The sequence below is a fragment of the Capricornis sumatraensis genome, chromosome 3 (genome assembly GCF_032405125.1).
Source record: "Capricornis sumatraensis isolate serow.1 chromosome 3, serow.2, whole genome shotgun sequence".
NCBI lineage: Eukaryota > Metazoa > Chordata > Mammalia > Artiodactyla > Bovidae > Capricornis > Capricornis sumatraensis.
This window is the reverse complement of record NC_091071.1, coordinates 151,004,138-151,022,806: the sequence shown is the minus strand read 5'-3', so window position 1 is coordinate 151,022,806 and position 18,669 is coordinate 151,004,138. Positions and strand designations below refer to the sequence as shown.

The 18,669-nt window shown below is 38.0% G+C and overlaps 1 protein-coding gene across 1 annotated transcript in view; it reads left to right on the top strand.

Annotated features, from left to right (window-relative positions):
- USP37 (ubiquitin specific peptidase 37) overlaps positions 1 to 14,724 on the top strand; it is a 77,211-nt gene extending 62,487 nt beyond the window's left edge. Inside the window, exons 18-23 of the mRNA XM_068968142.1 lie at positions 4,432 to 4,598; positions 6,593 to 6,653; positions 11,188 to 11,303; positions 13,192 to 13,261; positions 13,994 to 14,132; positions 14,637 to 14,724. Of these exons, the coding sequence (XP_068824243.1) occupies positions 4,432 to 4,598; positions 6,593 to 6,653; positions 11,188 to 11,303; positions 13,192 to 13,261; positions 13,994 to 14,132; positions 14,637 to 14,724 (641 nt within the window). The remainder of the gene's footprint in view (positions 1 to 4,431; positions 4,599 to 6,592; positions 6,654 to 11,187; positions 11,304 to 13,191; positions 13,262 to 13,993; positions 14,133 to 14,636) is intronic.
- The last annotated feature ends 3,945 nt before the right edge of the window (positions 14,725 to 18,669 follow it).

Genomic DNA, 18,669 nt, shown 5'->3' with positions numbered 1-18,669 from the left:
TACCACTCCCTCCTTAACATTTAAAGCTTTATAAACTTTTTTCTATAAACTACTCTTGCCTGGTTTTTTCTTCCTACTAAAGCAACCATTCATCCTAGGGTTTTTTTGGTTTTGATTTTGTTTTCCTCATCAGAACTGTAACTGTTGGAATATTCCCAAAACACTATCCTTAGCTGTCTTTTTTTCTAAAACTCTCTCTCTAAGTGATCTCATGTTCCCATAACCTCACATACTGATGGAATATCAAATTCATATCCTTGCCTGGATCTCTCCCCTAAGCTTTAAACTTACATATTTAAATACCTACTTGAAATGTCCATTTGGTTGACTGATTTTTAGCCGCCACTCCCCAACCCCAGTAACCTTGTACCACATCAGCAAGTGGTATCACCATCCACCGTTTTTTGGTTCAAGCCAAAAATATATTTCCCTTGATTTTTTTGTTTGTTTGTTTGTTTATACCTCATATTCAGTCCGTCAATAGGTGTAGTCTACTATACCTCCAAAATATATCCTGAATCCAATCACTTATCAACATCTTCATAACTATAATCTTCCAACTCTTACTTGGGCCACTACAGTTGATTCCTAATGTCTCTTCCTTCACTCTCACCCCACGACAGACCTTCTTTCATGAACAAAGCTGCCAGCGTAATCTTTCTGAAAACATACATTACCGTTCTGCCTAGAACTTACTGTGATTTGCCATTACACTTAATCCAGGCTTCTCACTATGGCCTGTCTTCACCTTGCCGCTCTTTCACTCTGCTGTTTTAGCCATACTGATATTCTCTCTTTGTGTCTGTCATGCTAAACTCATTTTCATCTCCAAGCCTTTGCACTTTAGCTCCTTCAGGGCAAGGGTCATCTTGCCTTAATTATCACTATATCCTCAGCTTCTTGAGCAGTACCTGGCACATAGCTTGATTCTCAGTAAATATTTGGAGCGCGTCACATTGCTCATCTCTTGAATCAACTGAAGAGGGAAAGAAAGACTGGTTAAATAAGATTTCACTGTTAACCAAAGACGGGGGGAAGAGTGTGTGTGCAAAGGTCCAGATGTGAGAAAGGCCATGGTAAATTAATGAACCTTAAAAGTTCAGAATGATCTGCATGGCTAGAACGTAGTGTTGAGGGGGGAAAAAGCAAAAGATGAGCCTAGAGAGTTACACAGTCTCCAGTTTTTACCTGGCCTAAAGTCATGTTTAGAAGTTTGGACTTTTATTTCAAAAGCATTAGGAAGTTATTGAATAATTTTAAGCAAAAGGTATTTGATAAAGATTTGTATTTAAGAAAGATAATTCACTGCAGTGTAGTGCATAATTTAAAGAAGAACCAAAGTATCCTGTGAGAACTGTTAGAAAGTTAATACAGTAGCCCAAACCAAAAGTTAATGTACCCTGAGCCAACATTTGGCATTGGGAAAAAAAACAGTTGATGGATTCGATAGATAGATGGGAAATAACACTTTATCTAATATGAGCAGGTAAATGAGAAGTCAGAATGACTCCCAGATTTCTGTCTTAAAAAAAAAAAAAAAAACACTGGGTGGACACTTACCCCTTGACTGAAATACAGAATGTAGAAAAGAAGCAGCAGCTTTCATTTGGGATGGGAGAAGCAGCAGATGATCTACTTAGTATAAGAATGTTGAGTTTTTATCATATGGACCCTCTTTGATCCATTGTGCCAGTTCCTTTAAAGTGTGTTTTTTATCTCATAGTCTTATTTGTTTCTAGATCTGAAGTGTTTTTTGTATCCATCTGATGATCTTGTTTTGAAGACAAATGTATATTGAGCTTTTTAGCATCTCACTTTCTTACACCTGTTTGCTATCACATGCATTAATTGCTAGTGTAATTCTAGGATTGTATGAGATATATTGCTACATTGAGTGCTGAAAATTATTGGTTAAGAATTGTGCCTCTGTCACCTATTTTTATGAGTATGTTTTGAATAAAAGTAATAAAAGTCGCTCATTCGTGTCCGACTCTTTGCGACCCCATGGACTGTAGCCTATCAGGCTCCTCTCTCCATGGCATTTTCCAGGCAAGAGTGCTGGAGTGGATTGCCATTTCCTTCTCCAGGGGATCTTCCCAACCCAGGAATCGAACCCAGGTCTCCCACATTGCAGGCAGATGCTTTACCTTCTGAGCCCCCAGGGAATCCCCAATAATGTTCACCTTATTTCCTAAAATAGCAGCCTCAACTCCCAAATCTTTTTTCCACTTGAAGTGCTTAACATCAACTAACTTTGAATGTCTCGGTTCCAAATTTCCAGAAGTGGTCTAACTGGTTAACTCTCAGATATTCATTCCTGGTCCAGTAAGCTAAGGCCAAAGGGACAGGCAGGATTTTATATGCTTCAGAGCCACCCCTTCCAGGCTTTGGAAATGATTGTTTCTCCAAAAATGGAGGAGTAAAAAAAAATGTTTTAATTGGAATCATACTGCTTTTTGCACTTAATATATCTTGAATTTCTTTTAATGAATATTCAGAATTAGTTTTAATGGTAAATATTCAGTCAGTTACTGCTGTTGCTAAGTCACTTCAGTCGTGTCCTACTCTGTGCTACCCCATATACGGCAGCCCACCAAGGCTTCTCTGTCCCTGGGATTCTCCAGGCAAGAACACTGGAATGGGTTGCCATTTCCTTCTCCAATGCGTGCATGCATGCTAAGTCACTACAGTCATGTCCGACTCTGTGTGACCCTGTGGACAGCAGCCCACCAGGCTCCTCTGTCCACAAGATTCTGTAGGCAAGAATGCTAGATTGGGTTGCCGTTTCCTTCTCCAATTCAGTCAGTAAGTCAGTTCAACTAAAAAATGACTAGTTGCTGATTTAGTCTAAAACCAAGATGCTGTAAGCGTCAGAGTTGTCTGTATTATGGAAAAGTATTTAGCATTTCAGTGGTTCCAATGCAGTATTGGGGCAGGTAAAGAGCATACACTAATTTTAAAAGTGTATATGAAACAAGCCTGTAAAGTCAAAATTCTTACTGACTGGCTAAACTTTTTTTTTATGAGAACTTCCTTAACTTGTTGAGGTTAAAGTTTTTGTTTTGGTAAAATGTTTGAGAAGGGAAAGAAGGAAGGAGTTTCCTTGCTTTTCTCCCCACTCTTACCTGTATTAAAAATTACAATGAAATTTCAGGTAACCAGAATAAAATTATACCTATACTGTTTATTCTGGCTAACACTAGAATAAGGAGAAAATATAAAATAGATGCTAATTGTCCAATGGTGATGAATGGGTGCTCTACTGGCTATCCTCCAATCCATGTAAGTGTAAGGAGATATGCTACTAGAACTCAGAACATGCACTGACTGAATGGTCGGAACATCATGCTTCGTTGTTTGGACATATGAAGCAGTGGCATTAGCACTGCTGCTGCTGCTAAGTCACTTCAGTCGTGTCCGACTCTGTGTGACTCCATAGACAGCAGCCCACCAGGCTCCCCCGTCCCTGGGATTCTCCAGGCAAGAACACTGGAGTGGGTTGGCATATCTTTCTCCAATGCATGAAAGTGAAAAGGGAAAGTGCAGTTGCTCAGTCGTGTCCGACTCTTCACAACCCCATGGACTGCAGCCTACCAGGCTCCTCCATCCATGGGATTTTCCAGGCAAGAGTACTGAAGTGGGTTGCCATTGCCTTCTCCGGGCATTAGCACTAGGAGGCTCTAATCTAGAAATTGAGAATGAACAGAAAAAAATGAAGGGTTAATCTTTATCTTATCTCCCTGGGTAAATGTTTTAAACATAATATGTTGTCATACACTTGTACATGAAATGTTTATTACATATTTTATGTAGCTCTTTTATTTAGAATATGCATATATGATTGTTAATGTAAAAACACTCATGATATACGGTGTAGTAAGGGAAAATCTCAATGATTAGCCTAATCATTCTATCCTAATTCTTACTTTATTTACCCTAAACAGTAGTTTATTCCTAGTAATTGGTCATGTGACATAACCTATGAATATGGCTATTTTTTTGTCTCCATCCTTAACCACGGTGCTTCTAATGATTGGTTAAGTTTCAGAACCATTACTGTAGGTCACTGGTTCTCAACTGAGGGCAGTTTTGTTCCCCAGGGGACATTTAACATGTTGCTTTTGGTTGTCACAACTGTAGAGGGTGGGGTTGCTACTGGCATCTAGTAGGTAGAGGTCAAGGATATTGCTAAATATTATACAGTATACAGGGCAGCCCTCTCCCCAGTCCAAACAAAAATCCCACCCAAAGTGCCAATAGTACTGAGATAGGGAAGCCCTGATCTAGATGTAGCAAGGGGAGATTGTATGTCCCAAGCAAATTATGTCTGGGGTTAGGATACATTACTCTTGGAATAATACATATCACTCTAGTGCAGAGATTTCAGTTTATAAGAGGATTTCCCAGTGATGTTCTGTTCTGCTTCCTCAGATCCTGCCAGTTTTACTGAGATAACTAAAGACTGTGATGAAAATAAAGAGAACAAAACTCCAGAAGGATCTCAAGGAGAGGTTGATTGGCTCCAGCAGTATGATATGGAGCGTGAGAGGGAGGAACAGGAGCTTCAGCAGGCATTGGCTCAGAGCCTCCAGGAGCAAGTAAGAGATATCTCCATATCTGTCTTTTCCAAGAGATAGAGCAATAATAATAGTAAAAAACATTTGTTAAGCACTTTATGTCAGGCATTGTTCCAGGTGATTTACATACAGTAAATCATTGAGCCACCTAAACAAATTAAACTTGCTTTGGGCTTTTTCCTTTGGTTTAAAACAATTATTGATTTTTTTTAAAAAATCCAAGTGCAACAAAATGCCTTGTTGGTTACCTCCTATTACCATGATTTGTTGCATGCTAAAGCAAGATGGATTATTGGAGATCATTCCTAGTCCAGCTTTATTTTGTAAACAGTTAAAACAGCCAATATGCAATCATGATTTTATCATTAATATTTTAAGGCAAAGAATATCGGGTCTCAATTTTAACTGCATTTTATCTAGGGAGCTTTAAAAAGAATACTGATGCCAGGGTTGTTCTATCCCTCAGAAATTCTGATATAATTGATCTCAGATGTGGTCTGGGCAACTAGATTTCTTTCTTCTTTTTTTTTCCTAAACTTCCAGCAATGATTCTAATGTGCAGGCAGTGTTGAGAACTGCTGCTTTAAAACTGTTTCAGAACCAGCTGTTCTGTATCCTTTTATTTATAAAAAGTACCTCCCTAATTGCCATGTCATCAAAAATATATGTATGTCAAACTGTTTTACAAATTGTTTATAGTAATCGTTTCAGAAAACTTACTTTCAGTGGAAAAGAAATTTTATTTCTTGGCAATAGTTCCTCATAGGGCATGCATGCGTGCTCAGGCATGTCCAGCTCTGCAACCCTGTGGACAGTAGCCCCCTAGGCTCCTATGTCCATAGGATTCCCCAGGCAAGAATACTGGGGTGGGTTGCCCTTTGCAGAAAAAGAGAAAATTCAGAGAAAAGAAGGGGAAAAAAAAAGAAAAAATTTCAGCAACCCTCCTTTTCACAAAGATTTATTTTTCTTGTCAGCTGACCTGGTTAAAATTGTCTTATTTTTCTCAGATGTGAGGATAATGAGATGAAGGTTTCTTTAGTTTGGCACACTTTCTTGTTTAGTCACTAAGTTGTGGACACAACTTTCTGTGACCCCTGGATTGTAGCTCCCCAGGCTCCTCTGTCCATGGGATATCCCAGGCTAAAACACTAGAATGAGTTGCCATTTCCTTCCCCAGGGAATCTTCCCAACCCAGGGGTTGAACCTATGTCTCCTGTGTTGGCAGGCAGATTCTTTACTGCTGAGCCACCAGGGAAGCCTGCATCATTCTATTAATTACTAAAAAAGAGTCCTTTACCGTCTTGTCTCAATGTAGACTTTATATACTTGGATAAATTTAAGTAATCATATTTCCTCTTACAGAACACCTCTGTGACTTTATTGAACACAGCATTATTGCTCCCAGGACTCTAATGCAGAATAGCTCATTCTAAGCTTCTTATATATTTAACTTTAAAAACAAGTCTAGAATTGAGAAAAGTATAAAAACAGTTTTATACTTTTTTCGTTATTCATGCATTCTTTGTAAATTATCTTTTCTCTCAAGATGAAAGGGAAAATTTGTAGCCAACATTTTCCTATTCCTTTTTATAATTAGTATCTAGTTGAGACTTTTCAGAGGTACTTTTTTTCTTTAAAGAAAACCTCAGATATATTAGAAAAGCATAGAAATCTATGAATAGTATTTTGTGGAAATTTTGTTTTATCTTGTCATAGATATAAGCTCAGTGATGTGGTAGAGCCAGCTCCTTGTCAGCTTAGGAGAGCCCACTATACATAGCTCTTCCCAAATCTGCAGTCAGAGTTACATTGGTAGTTTAAAACTGGCCATAGTAGGAAGACAGTTTTGGAAAAAGTGAAGAACTCCATCTCTCTCAAGAGGTCATATTCTAAACATTCATAAGTTTATAGAAAGCATTATTAGCAAATACGTTCAGAGCAGCTGGTTTTATCCTTATTAAGTAAGTTTAATCAATACTTCTTTAAATACCTTAGTTTTGTCCTTGTTCCTTTAGGAGGCTTGGGAACAGAAAGAAGATGATGACCTCAAAAGAGCTACAGAGTTAAGTCTTCAAGGTATGGAGATTACTTTAATTACATTTTTTTTGTATGATGAAATGTATCACACACAGGAGTATATCAAATGTTTTTATCATTTTTAATAACAATAACAAATTTGAACACCTCCCAGGTAAAGAAATAGAACCTTAAAAGTTACTTGTATACCCGTTCCCTCCCTCCCAGAGGAAACCAAACACTCAAACATAATTATCTCATCTCTTTAGTTTTCCATCTTTTTGTTATTTTTCTCTACTGTCTGGAAAGTTTCTCCAACATTATCACCAACTTCAAACTTTTCTTAGTATATTATGTCTATTATACTTCTAATTTTCAAGAACTGGTTTGTGATTGCTACTTTTTATAAGATTTTGGGGTAGGGTGGTTCATGAAAGCAATATCATCTCAACTCTGAGGATATTAAACATAGTTTTTTGTGTGCATTTGACATTTTCATCTCCCTGAGTAGATTCTCTTTTCTCCATTTTGCTCTGTCCTGTGTGTTTATTTTGGTCTCTATATTCCGTGTTAGAACCTTTCCTCAGTTATCTAGTAATCCTCAGTCTCTAGTAATCCTTGGCTGTCAACTCATGATTAAGAGTAGGGAATTGAAGACTTCCTGGTGGTCCAGTGGGTAAGATTCCGCCTGCCAATACAGGGGACACAGGTTCAGTCCCTGGTCCAGGGAGATCCCACTTGCTATGGAGCAACTAAACCTGTGCGCCACACCTACTCAGCCCACATTGTAGCCTGAGAGCCGTGAACAAGAAAAGCCACTGCAATGAGAAGCCCATGCACCAGAACAAAGAATAGCCCCAGTTCACTGCAGCTAGAGAAAGCCCACGCACAGCAGTGAAGACTCAGCACAGCCAAAAAATAAATAAATCTTTTTTATTAAAAAAAGAGTAGGGGACTAAAAAGATTATTCAGGCTCTGGGTATATGAATAGCTAGAGCTTGTCAACTTTGAGTTTTATAGGATTTTGCTATTTAGGGGATGGTATTAATATTTTAGGCCTCCCCTTGGGCTGGTAAGATTCCTAAAGAAAGTGTTCTAGTTTTATGCCTTTGCCTAAAGGTAAAAGATGTGGCTGCCAGAGTTTTGGAAGCCAAGTATAGGAATAGTTGGCCTGCTGGGGGTCAGGGTGGGAATTACTCACATCTTTGAATATGCACACTGTGGTCTCCTTCCATGTTCGGTATGGTAGTCCCTTGTGCCTGGAATCTGCCAATCCAGAGACTGTTTTACCAACTCTCCAGAGAGCAAAGCTCTAGACTTCTGTCATTGCCCAGCAGCATAAAGTAGGGTTGGGGGGTGGCTCTAGGAGTCTGTAACTCAAACATTTTCCCTAATCCTTATTTTTATCCTCTTCTTAGCCTCCAGGTTCAGAGGTACCTGGTATTTCCAAGTTGTGTCTTTTGAAGACCCTGTGATATAAATTGGATTGGTTCTCAACTTTTCTATTACCGACTTAGGTTTTGGTTTTGACTATCTTAGGCCTGCTAAGTCTGTCACCCCTGTATATTCCACCTTCCAGAATTTTGATGCTGTAATCTCTTCCTGTTCTTCCCATTCTTAAGTGTTCATGACTTTTAAACAAGCATAAAACAAGTCTTTGTTTCTGTACAAATGCTCCTGGGATTTTTTATTTGAAGCCATTAGTATACATGGATTCTTCCAGTGCAAGCACATCATTAAGGAGGAAAAGAAAAAAATGGACCTTGGATTTATTTATCTGTTTAGTGTATTTTAGGTAAAACTTAGTTAAATGTTGAATTTCCATTATTTTTGTTCAAAGTATGGTTTAATATTGAAGAAAATGAAAGGATGTCTCTCTTCTATGGTCTCTCTTCTATGGAATACTTTATGTTTGCTGGTGGCACCTATAATATGCACCAAATGTGTTAAATCTAACATATACTTATAGGTATTCAGTGAATCTGAATTATCTAACATATATTTTTATTATATGTTAGAACAAATTATATTCTAGACAAATAATTTATATATGTCTAACACTAAACATGGACATCACCAGATGGTCAACACCAAAATCAGATTGATTATATTCTTTGCAGCCAAAGATGGAGAAGCTCTATACAGTCAGCAAAAACAAGACCGGAAGCTGACTGTGGCTCAGATCATGAACTCCTTATTGCCAAATTGAGACTTAAATTGAAGAAAGTAAGGAAAAACACTAGACCATTCAGGCATGACCTAAATCAAATCCCTTATGATTATACAGTAGAAGTGAGAAATAGATTTAAGGGACAAGATCTGATAGATACAGTGCCTGATGAACTATGGACAGAGGTTCATGACATTGTACAGGAGACAGGAATCAAGAGCATCCCCATGGAAAAGAAATGCAAAAAAGCAAAATGACTGTCTGAGGAGGCCTTACAAATAGCTGTGAAAAGAAGAGAAGCGAAAAGCAAAGGAGAAAAGGAAAGATATAAGCATCTGAATGCAGAGTTCCAAAGAATAGCAAGGAGATATAAGAAAGCCTTCCTCACCGATCAATGCAAAGAAATAGAGGAAAACAACAGAATGGGAAAGACTAGAGATGTCTTCAAGAAAATTAGAGACACCAAGGGAAGATTTCACGCAAAGATGGGCTTGATAAAGGACAGAAATGGTCTGGACCTAACAGAAGCAGAAGATATTAAGAAGAGATGGCAAGAATACACAGAAGAACTGTACATAAAAGATCTTCACCACCCAGATAATCACGATGGTGTGATCACTCACCTAGAGCCAGACATCCTGGAATGTGAAGTCAAGTGGGCCTTAGAAAGCATCACTATGAACAAAGCTAGTGGAGGTGATGGAATTCCAGTTGAGCTGTTTCAAATTCTGGAAGATGATGATGCTGTGAAAGTGCTGCACTCAATATGCCAGCACATTTGGAAAACTCAGCAGTGGCCACAGGACTGGAAAAGGTCAGTTTTCATTCCAATCCCAAAGAAAGGCAATGCCAAAGAATGCTCAAACTGCTGCACAATTACACTCATCTCACATGCTAATAAAGTAATGCTCAAAATACTCCAAGCCAGGCTTCAGCAATACATGAACTGTGAACTTCCAGATGTTCAAGCTGGTTTTAGAAAAGGCAGAGAAACCAGAGATCAAATTGCCAGCATCTGCTAGATCATCGAAAAAACAAGAGAGTTCCAGAAAAAACATCTATTTCTGCCTTATTGACTATGCCAAAACCGTTGATTGTGTGGATCACAATAAACTGGAAAATTCTTCAAGAGATGGGAATACCAGACCACCAGACCTGCCTCTTAAGAAACCTATATGCAGGTCAGGAAGCAACAGAACTGGACGTGGAACAAGAGATTGGTTCCAGATAGGAAAAGGAGTACGTCAAGGCTGTATATATATTGTCACCCTGCTTATTTAACTTATATGCAGAGTACATCATGAGAAACACTGGGCTGAAAGAAGCACAAGCTGGAATCCAGATTACCGGGAGAAGTATCAATAATCTCAGATATGCAGATGACACCACTCTTATGGCAGAAAGTGAAGAGGAACTAAAAAGCCTCTTGATGAAAGAGGAGAGTGAAAAAGTTGGCTTAAAGCTCAACATTCAGAAAATGAAGATCATGGCTTCTGGTCCCATCACTTCATGGGAAATAACTGGGGAAACACTGGAAACAGTATCAGACTTTATTTTTTGAGGCTCCAGAATCACTGCAGATGGTGACTGCAGCCATGAAATTAAAAGACGCTTACTCCTTGGAAGGAAAGTTATGACCAACCTAGATAGCATATTCAAAAGCAGAGACATTACTTTGCCAACAAAGATCCGTCTAGTCAAGGCTATGGTTTTTCCAGTGGTCATGTACGGATGTGAAAGTTGGACTGTGAAGAAAGCTGAACGCCGAAGAATTAATGCTTTTGAACTGTGGTGTTGGAGAAGACTCTTGAGAGTCCCTTGGACTGCAGGGAGATCCAATCAGTCTATTCTAAAGGAGATCAGTCCTGGGTGTTCTTTAGAAGGACTGATGCTAAAGCTGAAACTCCAGTACTTTGGCCACCTCATGGGAAGAGTTGACTCATTGGAAAAGACCCTGATGCTGGGAGGGATTGTGGGCAGGAGGAGAAGGGGACGACAGAGGATGAGATGGCTGGATGGCATCACTGACTCGATGCACGTGAGTTTGGGTGAACTCCGGGAGTTGGTGATGGACTGGGAGGCCTGGCGTGGTGCGATTCATGGGGTCGCAAAGAGTCGGACACAACTGAGTGACTGAACTGAACAAATTATATTCTCTTTTTCAGTTTCATTCCTTTCTTAAGAGTGTTGTCCTCTTTGATACACATATGTTTAAAACAAAGGGAAACATTTCTTTTACAGATAACTGGTGCCTGAATTGTTATTCCCTAGAGTAGGCTGGGTGAGTTGGAACCCTAATAATAATATGTCTTTTGTTTCTTAGGATGATAAATATGTACTTCCAGCTGTTTTTCCTTTTCCCAACTGTATCTCTTTGTGTCTATTCTGAGAGCTTTTACAAGACTTTGTCTTTGTGTTCTTCAGAGTTTAACAACTCTTTTCTGGATTCATTGGGTTCTGATGAGGACTCTGGAAATGAAGATGTTTTAGATATGGAGTACACAGAAGCTGAAGCTGAGGAACTGAAAAGAAATGCTGAGGTGGGTGACATTATATTCCTTTTGTAAAACAACTGGTCATGTTATCAATACTCCTCCTCCCGCTCCTTAGCTTCAAAGGACATGGTCATTGTCCATTGCAGGTTCATTTCTGCCCCTTTGGCAGCCATCAAATGGTCCTCACTTTTCTCTTGAGCTTTACTTCTCATTACTTACACAGAATATTCAAAACAAAATGAAAGAGAAAAACAAAAACAAAAAAAAAAACAGAAATACATCCTTGACAGCCTTATGTACATGTTCAGTTCAGTCATGTCCGACTCTTTGAGACCCCGTGAATTGCAGCACGCCAGGTCTCCCAGTCCATCACCAACTCCCGAAGTTCACTCAAATTCCTGTCCATTGAGTCGGTGATGCCATCCAGCCATTTAGGTAATAACTTAGTAATAGCTCTCAAAGTTACATATATGTTAAATCACTTTCAGTTTTACCAAAACTATTTTAAGGTTAAATACTAAAACTAGTTGATTGTTACTCAGTGAAAACTGTTGAATTAATAACTTTTAACTAGAGCTCTTGGAATCTTTTTTTAACCCTTTTTTTCCCCCTAAATAATTGCTTTTATCCCATTTTCCAATTTTTTTTATAATTTTAATTACCCAGATCTCACTGTTCTAACTTCTGTTTATTTTATATAATTTTTAGCTAACACTGAGCATTTAAATTTTCTTTTTTCATTGTAATATTAAGGAACTGTGTATGATTATAATGTTTTCTATATTTAGGATTTTCTTCTTTAAGGAAATCCTCAGAAATAAATTACTGCATCAGAGTATTTGAACATTTTAATTGTTTCTGGCTTCAGTTCAGTTCAGTTCAGTCGCTCATTCGTGCCCAACTCTTTGCAACCCCATGAATCGCAGCACGCCAGGCCTCCCTGTCTATCACCAACTCCCAGAGTTCACCCAAACTCATGTCCATCAAGTCAGTGATACCATCCAGCCATCTAATCCTCTGTCGTCCCCTTCTCCTGCCCCCAGTCCCTCCCAGCATCAGAGTCTTTTCCAATGAGTCAACTCTTCCCAGGAGGTGTCCAAAGTACTGGAGTTTCAGCTTTAGTATCATTCCTTCGCAAGAACACCTAGGGCTAATCTCCTTTAGAATGGACTGGTTGGATCTCCTTGCAGTTCAAGGGACTCTCAAGAGTCTTCTCCAACACCACAGTTCAAAAGCATCAATTCTTTGGTGTTCAGCTTTCTTCACAGTCCAACTGTCACATCCATACATGACTACCTATAGCTATATTTCTTTCCAATTTCTTCCCAAAATTATTTTGTATAGTAATGCCTGAAGTGCATGAGTATCACTTTTCAGTTTTATTTTCTTTTCCTTAAAATATTTAAAATGTAAAAGTTTATCCATAATCCCTACAACAATATAGCAACTCTTTTCATTAAATTCATTCTGTTTTTTAGTACTTAACCATTAACATTATCTATTCATATAGATCTATAGTTATATTGTGTATGCTCATGTAGGTTTTAAAAACAAGTTAACATTTTGCTGAACCATGCTTTGTTTTGTTTTGTTTTCTTTAAATACCTGAATAATATTGAACTGAGTTGAAATACCTGTAACCTTTAACTGTTACTGGCCGTATTTTAGTTCCAGTTATTCATTATTATAGATAATACTACAGTGAATAGTTTTATATATATACATTTTCTTTTGAATTACTTTTTTAGAATAAATTCTTAGTTGGGAGTATAATTCTTGGGTCAAAGGACATGAATAGTACCAATCACTGAGTTTTTTATTGAGTCTAACCCCACACACATTGAAACTTCCCATGTCAGCTCTGATAATAAATTTAGTGTTTTGCTTTTATACAAATTAAGAGTTGAAAGTCATGCCCACTTCTGTTTTCCAGACAGGAAATCTTCCTCATTCCTATCGGCTCATCAGTGTTGTCAGTCACATTGGTAGCACTTCTTCTTCAGGTAAATGGACATTAGAATTTCAGTATTTTATAAATGGACCAGTCAGCATTTACTCCTTATTGAGTTTCTCTGAGCCTAGCTTTGTGAGGTGTGAGTTGAATGCATCATGGAAAACTTTGAACCCTGGGGGCCCCTTCTCAGAGCCTTAGCCAAGAGGCAGACTGCTGAGGAGGAAAGAACGCCAGCTATGAGATTGGGCCCAAGTCCACAGAAGTGAACCCAGCCCAGGGTCATCCTGGGGTGCCATGAGGCACCAGAGCAAAGGTGTGTCACTTGAAGGTGCTCAATAAATGAATCTTTTGAGAAAAAAGAAAAACTTTGAAATATTTTCTTTTATCACATTGTGTGTGTTAATAGGTGCAGCTGTTCTGATTTTTCTGTTCACAAGTGACGCAGATTTCTCTAAGCAAAATATATGTATCAGAAAAGTTGTCCTAGCATAGCATATTTGCCCCTTGCTGTTCAGTTGCTCAGTCGTGTCCGACTTTGTCCGACCCCATGGAGTATAGCCCATCAGGCTCCTCTGTCTGTAGGATTCTCCAGGCAAGAATCCTGGAGTGGGTTGCCATTTCCTTCTCCAGTATTCCCCCCTTAAATTTCTGTAATTCTTAAATGGGTTTTACAAATATTGTTGGAAGTAAGGTGAAATGGGGTTGGGTGTTTCTGACATTTCCTGTACCTGAGAAAAATTCAGTATTTTATTTTTAAAAATTTAATTTTTATTTCTTTCAGGTCACTACATTAGTGATGTGTATGACATTAAGAAGCAGGCATGGTTTACATATAATGACCTAGAGGTATCTAAAATCCAAGAGGCTTCTGTTCAGAGCGATCGAGATCGGAGTGGCTACATCTTCTTTTATATGCACAAGTAAGAAGCATTGCCCAGTCTGAAGTTTTTGGCTTAAAATCTGCTAAACTCTTTTCTTTTTTCTTTAAGGATAAAATGTACCCATCAGTTAAATTGGTTGACAATTTATTATTTTTATTAGGGCTCATATCTTGATATTTCCAAAATGTTTTTTCTCTTAACTCAGCATTAACTACTCATCTCACAGTAAAATGTAGATATAGAGCTTATTATGATGGAAGCTGTCCTGTTATTGTCTTTTATTATATCAGCTAGAAGATCTGAGTTACATAGATGGGAAATACATAGCCTTTCTATCAAAGCTAGCTGTTGCCATTCCCCCTCTAAGTATTTTCAAGAATCAGCACATGGGGTTAAGTTGATAATAAAATGAATGAGCTGCTTATTTAATACAATTTAGGCATCAAATGGGATAATGCAGGCTTTGTCAATGTCTATTTTTCTGTCTGTCCTTGTATTTGCTCACTGAATTTCCTGTTTAATTTTTTGGGGTTTTATTTTAAGGGAGATATTTGATGAGCTGCTGGAAACAGAAAAGAACTCTCAGGCACTTAACCTGGAAGTGGGGAAGACCACTCGTCAGGTTTCATGAGCAAACCCCTGGGTTGGCAGTGTGCACTGCATATTCTCTCTTACTGCCACCCACTTCGCTTTCCTCTGCCTGAGAAGAATTTGGACCTCTACTTGATGCGGGAGCAACAAACAGCTCAGGGCCAAACCAAAAGACGAAAACTGCAATTATGCGGAACGCTCCATATTAATTGTTTTATGGAAACTGGTCTCACATCTGTAGCTGATTATCCTTTTTTTTCTCCTACAAGAGTGGCACTTCCTTTTGTCTTAGGAATACATGTTGTAAATATATATATATATATATGTACATACACACATATTTGTGGAATGAATGGAGCCTTAAAGAGTTAGAATAGGCCACCAGAGTATGCCTGCTCAAAATTAATAGCACAGCAGTTTGGAAAAGAAAAGTTGTCAAAGAGTCCATTCACCTGAGAAATGTATGAAGATATACATATCATTTGGCATTTAGCTCTTATGTTCCTTGAGTAATTTCACTCAAGTCTGATCTTTCATGTGTGTTTCTTATTAGTAAAGTTCACTGGAAAGCCAGCTCTCCATGTTACACTAATGACAGTTTGTCCTCCTGGCAAAGGAGGGGCATTTCTGCCATCTGACTTGAGGAGCTTTTATAAAAAATATATATATTTCATGGATTTGTAATGCTTTTGCTGTTTACATGCAGTCCCAAGAAATGGATTTTTGGTGCTTTGGAATGTGCTGTGTTGCCACATTTGATATTCATTGTACACTTTGTGTTTTCTTTCAAAAGAATCCTTCACACAGTATGTTCATTGTGTATCATCTGTATTGTGGTGAAGATAGAATCTTTTGTTTTTCTTCTGTGTTATTCTTCCATGGAGCAAGCATTACCCTAACAGACTGAAGCAAAAACTGTAAGAGGTAGGAAAGTGATGTCCCAGTTGGGACTCCCCAGCAAGAATACCTAAGGAAAATGAAGAATACTAGCATCTCTGTCTCCCAAACATAGAGAGGTCAGGAGGAGTATTCTTGTGGTCAAGCTGAAACTCTGGACCTCTAAAGCTGAAAGCCCTGCTGCAAAGGTGAAATTAAGCACGTGAGCTGCGGGAAAAGCTTAACCATTAATCATTTGCCTTGCTATTCAAACAGGGTGAGAATTAAAATGTGATAGGTTTAGGTAATTCCAGAAGCTAACAAATAACAAAGGTGCATAATAGATTTATTACTTTCTAGGTGCTTTGAGTTGAGGTCAAATGGGGGTGCAACATTTAAGTGAGTTATATCACTCAGCTGACATAACCTGCTTGGTTAAGCAGCTTGTGAAACCACATAAAGAATGAGTTTGAGAGTAGAATTCTCTTCCTAAAATAATTTTGTGAGCCCAGGAATCATTAGGATCACACAGAGTTAAGTATAGCAAAATGAAACCTTCAACATTTTCTTTCATTTTTAAGTCCATCATCACAGAAGATATAACATCTTTCCTAGAAGATTGCCTTAAGAGAGCTCCAGCCCTACTCTTGAAACTTGGATATGTTCTGACATAGTAACCTGTTCTAAAATACTGAATCTTTCAACTGTAAGTGGCCCCAGCACTTTTGCTTAACTACTGAGGAAAGCTTTGTCTCCTACCTGTTTTACCTACCTGTTAATGGAGTGAATGTTCCAGAATGGTGTGGTGGTAGGATATGCAGGAGCAGTATAGAGCAGGGGAAAGTACTTGTTTAAAAAGCTAGCTTTTAAAATTCTGTTTCCACTAGGGAGCCTTTTTTTTCCCCTTGGGAAAAAAAAACTATTTTCTCATATATGAGTGAAGTGGTAATCAAATTCTTTAGCTATTTATTACTTCTCTGTGTCTATACTTGAGAGTTTGAGAGAGGTGCTTTTAAAAATGATTGGGAATGATTTGACGTGAGTGGGTGCATTTAGGGCATTTAAACAAATAGGAGTGATGCCGTAAGCCTGGGTTGCCCGTGAAGTATCCTTGTTTGACTTGCTTTTCGTAGCTTGTGTGTATGGTTTTGAAGTACACTTGGCTTAAACCTAATTTGATTTGCCCTTCATGTCTCGGGCAGGACTTACTAGATCAAACTAGGAGATGAGTTATCTCACTGCTCATATACTTGCATGTTTGAGACTTGAAGTTTCCTGACGATACGTCTGTTTTGGCCTGGTCAGCCTTCCTTTCTCCCTTCACTCCTTCAACTATTACCCCTTTCACTACTAAGTTAATTTCTCATTTTGGTTCAGTGAAGGGTTAATGACTGCAGGTGGAAAACTCAGCCAAACCATATTGATGGGGTTTGTTTTTTATTTTTTTGAGCTGACAGTATTTATTTTAAAATTACTAGTAGATTATATTTTTTGTGCAGTTTGCTCAGAATCAGGAGATGGGGCACTTGACATGTTAATGCCAGAAAGGGACAAAGTAGATAAGAACAGAGTGCTTCAGTTCCAGGCAGCTTGCACAGTAACTAATATTCCTATTGAAAATACCAAATACGGTTACATTACTTTAAATGACTTTGAATTGAAACTTGAGAGTACTTAATTTTACACACAGTTCATCTTAATTGGAATATTTTGAAAGGGAAAATGAAACTAAAATTCAAACATTAATTCTTACCACCTAGTATTACTACAAAGGATTGGAAAGTTGCATGTGGCCAGATGTTACTATCATTTTAGAAGTCCAAACTATAATTTAGGCCTATAGGAAGATAGATTCTGTTGTGTCGGGAATATGTATGTGTGCACAAACTCTGAAGTTTTGTCTCAGCAGAATAGAATAAGAAGCAAATCCATGAATTATTCTTCTATTTATATTTTGATTCCAAGAGCTACTTGTTTACTTGCCGTGGTCTGTTAATTTCAGACCTAACTTAATGACTCAATAACAAATGTAAATATGTTTACATTTTAAGAAGTATACAGTGATACTTAAAGATCAGTTCATTAACTCTGGGAGGCAAGTACTAGATATTTCTTTATTTCTCTTGATCAAGTGTAAAATTCTTCTAAAAGAAAAACTTGTAAGACCTCAGCAAGTGAATTCATGAATTTACTTACTCTTCCATACTGCAGTTACCATTATTTATCTATATAAATACAGCTCTGCACATGTACAGCTGAATATGTAGTTGTGTAATGAAAACTATTTGGAAACACCTAAATTAAAGAGATTCTTGGCAGTTTCTCATATGTAGTTGAGCATGACGAGTGTAGAGAGAGCATGGGGGTTGGAGACAGGGAAAGAAAAGGTACTTTGTAAACTCATTTGTGATCTACTGAAAAGAGATTATACTAAGTAAAAATTACCCTTCTTCCTCTTTCTTCTCTGTCCTCTGGAGTGACTATAGTGGATGCTCTTAGTCAGTACTTTTTGCCCTGTTTAAGTGATTCCCCTGAAGTGGTCTTTTATTTTAAATCAGGGAAGCAGAGCTGGATCTCCAAGTGGATCTTGTATATACATGGAGATTTTCAGAAAAGTCACCAGCAACCCAGTACTAGATGCAAATCACATAAAAGTGTCCCCCCCAAAACAGATACACCTTTTTCTTTCTCCCCATCTTGCTTTACACCAAATAATGCTCTTTAAGTTGTGTACAAAAACTAAACAGATTTCTTCCCTCGAACATCTTTCTGATGTGTTACTTCAGAATTCTAATTTTGTCTCGATCAGTGTCTTAATTAACATCTGAAAAAATACATATATATATATATATATTTTATTGGAAAACAATAGTTCGTTAGGCCTTGAGAATTTTGTGACAGGTTTCTTTTGCTGTGTCTCACCACGACCACTGACTGCTTTATGGGCATGCTTTGATTACTGAACTTCAGACAGACTCTTTTGTTATATCACATATATTTATACACAGTAAATTTTCCTTTCCATATGTGCTATGTATCTGAGGTTTTGAAGTTTAAAAAATGTGCCAGTATGGATATAAGCAGTTGATTTCAGTCATTTGGACTTAAA